The 1,080-nt window shown below is 50.0% G+C and overlaps 1 protein-coding gene across 1 annotated transcript in view; it reads right to left on the bottom strand.

Annotated features, from left to right (window-relative positions):
- The window catches only part of LOC119588746, a gene marked incomplete at its 3' end in the record, with an annotated part of 1,068 nt that extends 221 nt beyond the window's left edge, over positions 1-847 (bottom strand). Inside the window, 1 exon segment of the mRNA XM_037937386.1 lies at positions 1-847. Coding sequence (XP_037793314.1) covers positions 1-764 — 764 coding nt within the window.
- Between the last annotated feature and the right edge of the window lie 233 nt (positions 848-1,080).

Here is a 1,080-nt window from a genome sequence, read left to right as displayed (position 1 = left end):
GCCACAGAAGTCCTCAAAGTATCTGCCAGACTGTCAATGTCTTCCTCGGCTGTTGCCAGTAGAGCTAACACTTGGTCGATGTCGTTCTTCTGGTTACAAGATGAAACGGTGGCGAGCTGCTCCTTAATTTCTAGGACTTGACTACTCGAAGCAAGACTTTTACTATTGACGCTCCACTCGGAAGCCAGACTGGCGATCGCCTGCTTGACCTCTGCTGTCGCGGTGGAGGCGAAGGACGAGAGGCTCTGCTGCATTTCGTCCAGGGCCTGGGAGGTCGCCAGGTTCGACAGTTGGTGATTTATTACTGCCACGTCCTGCTTATCCGCCACGGCCAACAACTGCAACGTTATGTGTCCCACTACATCGGAAGTCACGGTGGCCAGCTTTGACTGAATATCTGTGACGAATTTCTCTCCGGTGGCTGTTAATCTCGCAAAGAAAAAATTTGTCAATTCTTCTATCTTAGGTTCTAAATCTTCAGAATTAGAACCTAGTACGTTAGTTTGACCAGTGGCGTCGGAACTGCAGCTATTGCCCACTAACTGCGTTAAAGAATTGATACGTTCGTCGATGTGCTTCTGGTGGCTGTCGAGCAACTTCTGTACTGTCCCATGAATCTGAAACAACAAGTGTTTATATCGCTGTTCTTCGGTGTTGATAGTTTCCTGGACATCGTTCCGTCCCAGGTGATCAACAGTCGGATCCAACGGGCCCGCTGCCCTACAAAACCCAAGAGCCAAGGCGATGAAGAGTACCGTCCGCATAGCTGTCTGGAGAGCTGGGAGGCGGGGTGGAGACTGCGAGACGCTTGACTGGGGAGCTGGCACTGGCACTATTGTTGTACTGGCGGGTCCGAGTGCAGGGCCATGCACGGGGGGGGGGGGGGGGTAATTCGGAGAAGGATATCGTTTGGTGAATTTATTCTTTCGTTCCGACGTGAAGGAAAGATGCCTGTTTATTTATTGCCCGACTGTAAAGAGGCCTCGTCCTTGTGGATTGTTTTTATTTGTTGAACTGGTAGTGTTCTGTTCTCTTTTCAGTACGTCAAGTAGCAACGGAACAAAAAGACGTTACATTCTA

This window comes from Penaeus monodon, chromosome 24, assembly GCF_015228065.2.
Source record: "Penaeus monodon isolate SGIC_2016 chromosome 24, NSTDA_Pmon_1, whole genome shotgun sequence".
NCBI classification, from domain to species: Eukaryota; Metazoa; Arthropoda; class Malacostraca; order Decapoda; family Penaeidae; genus Penaeus; species Penaeus monodon.
Note: the sequence above shows the minus strand (reverse complement) of the source record. Positions and strands in the feature narration are given on the sequence as shown.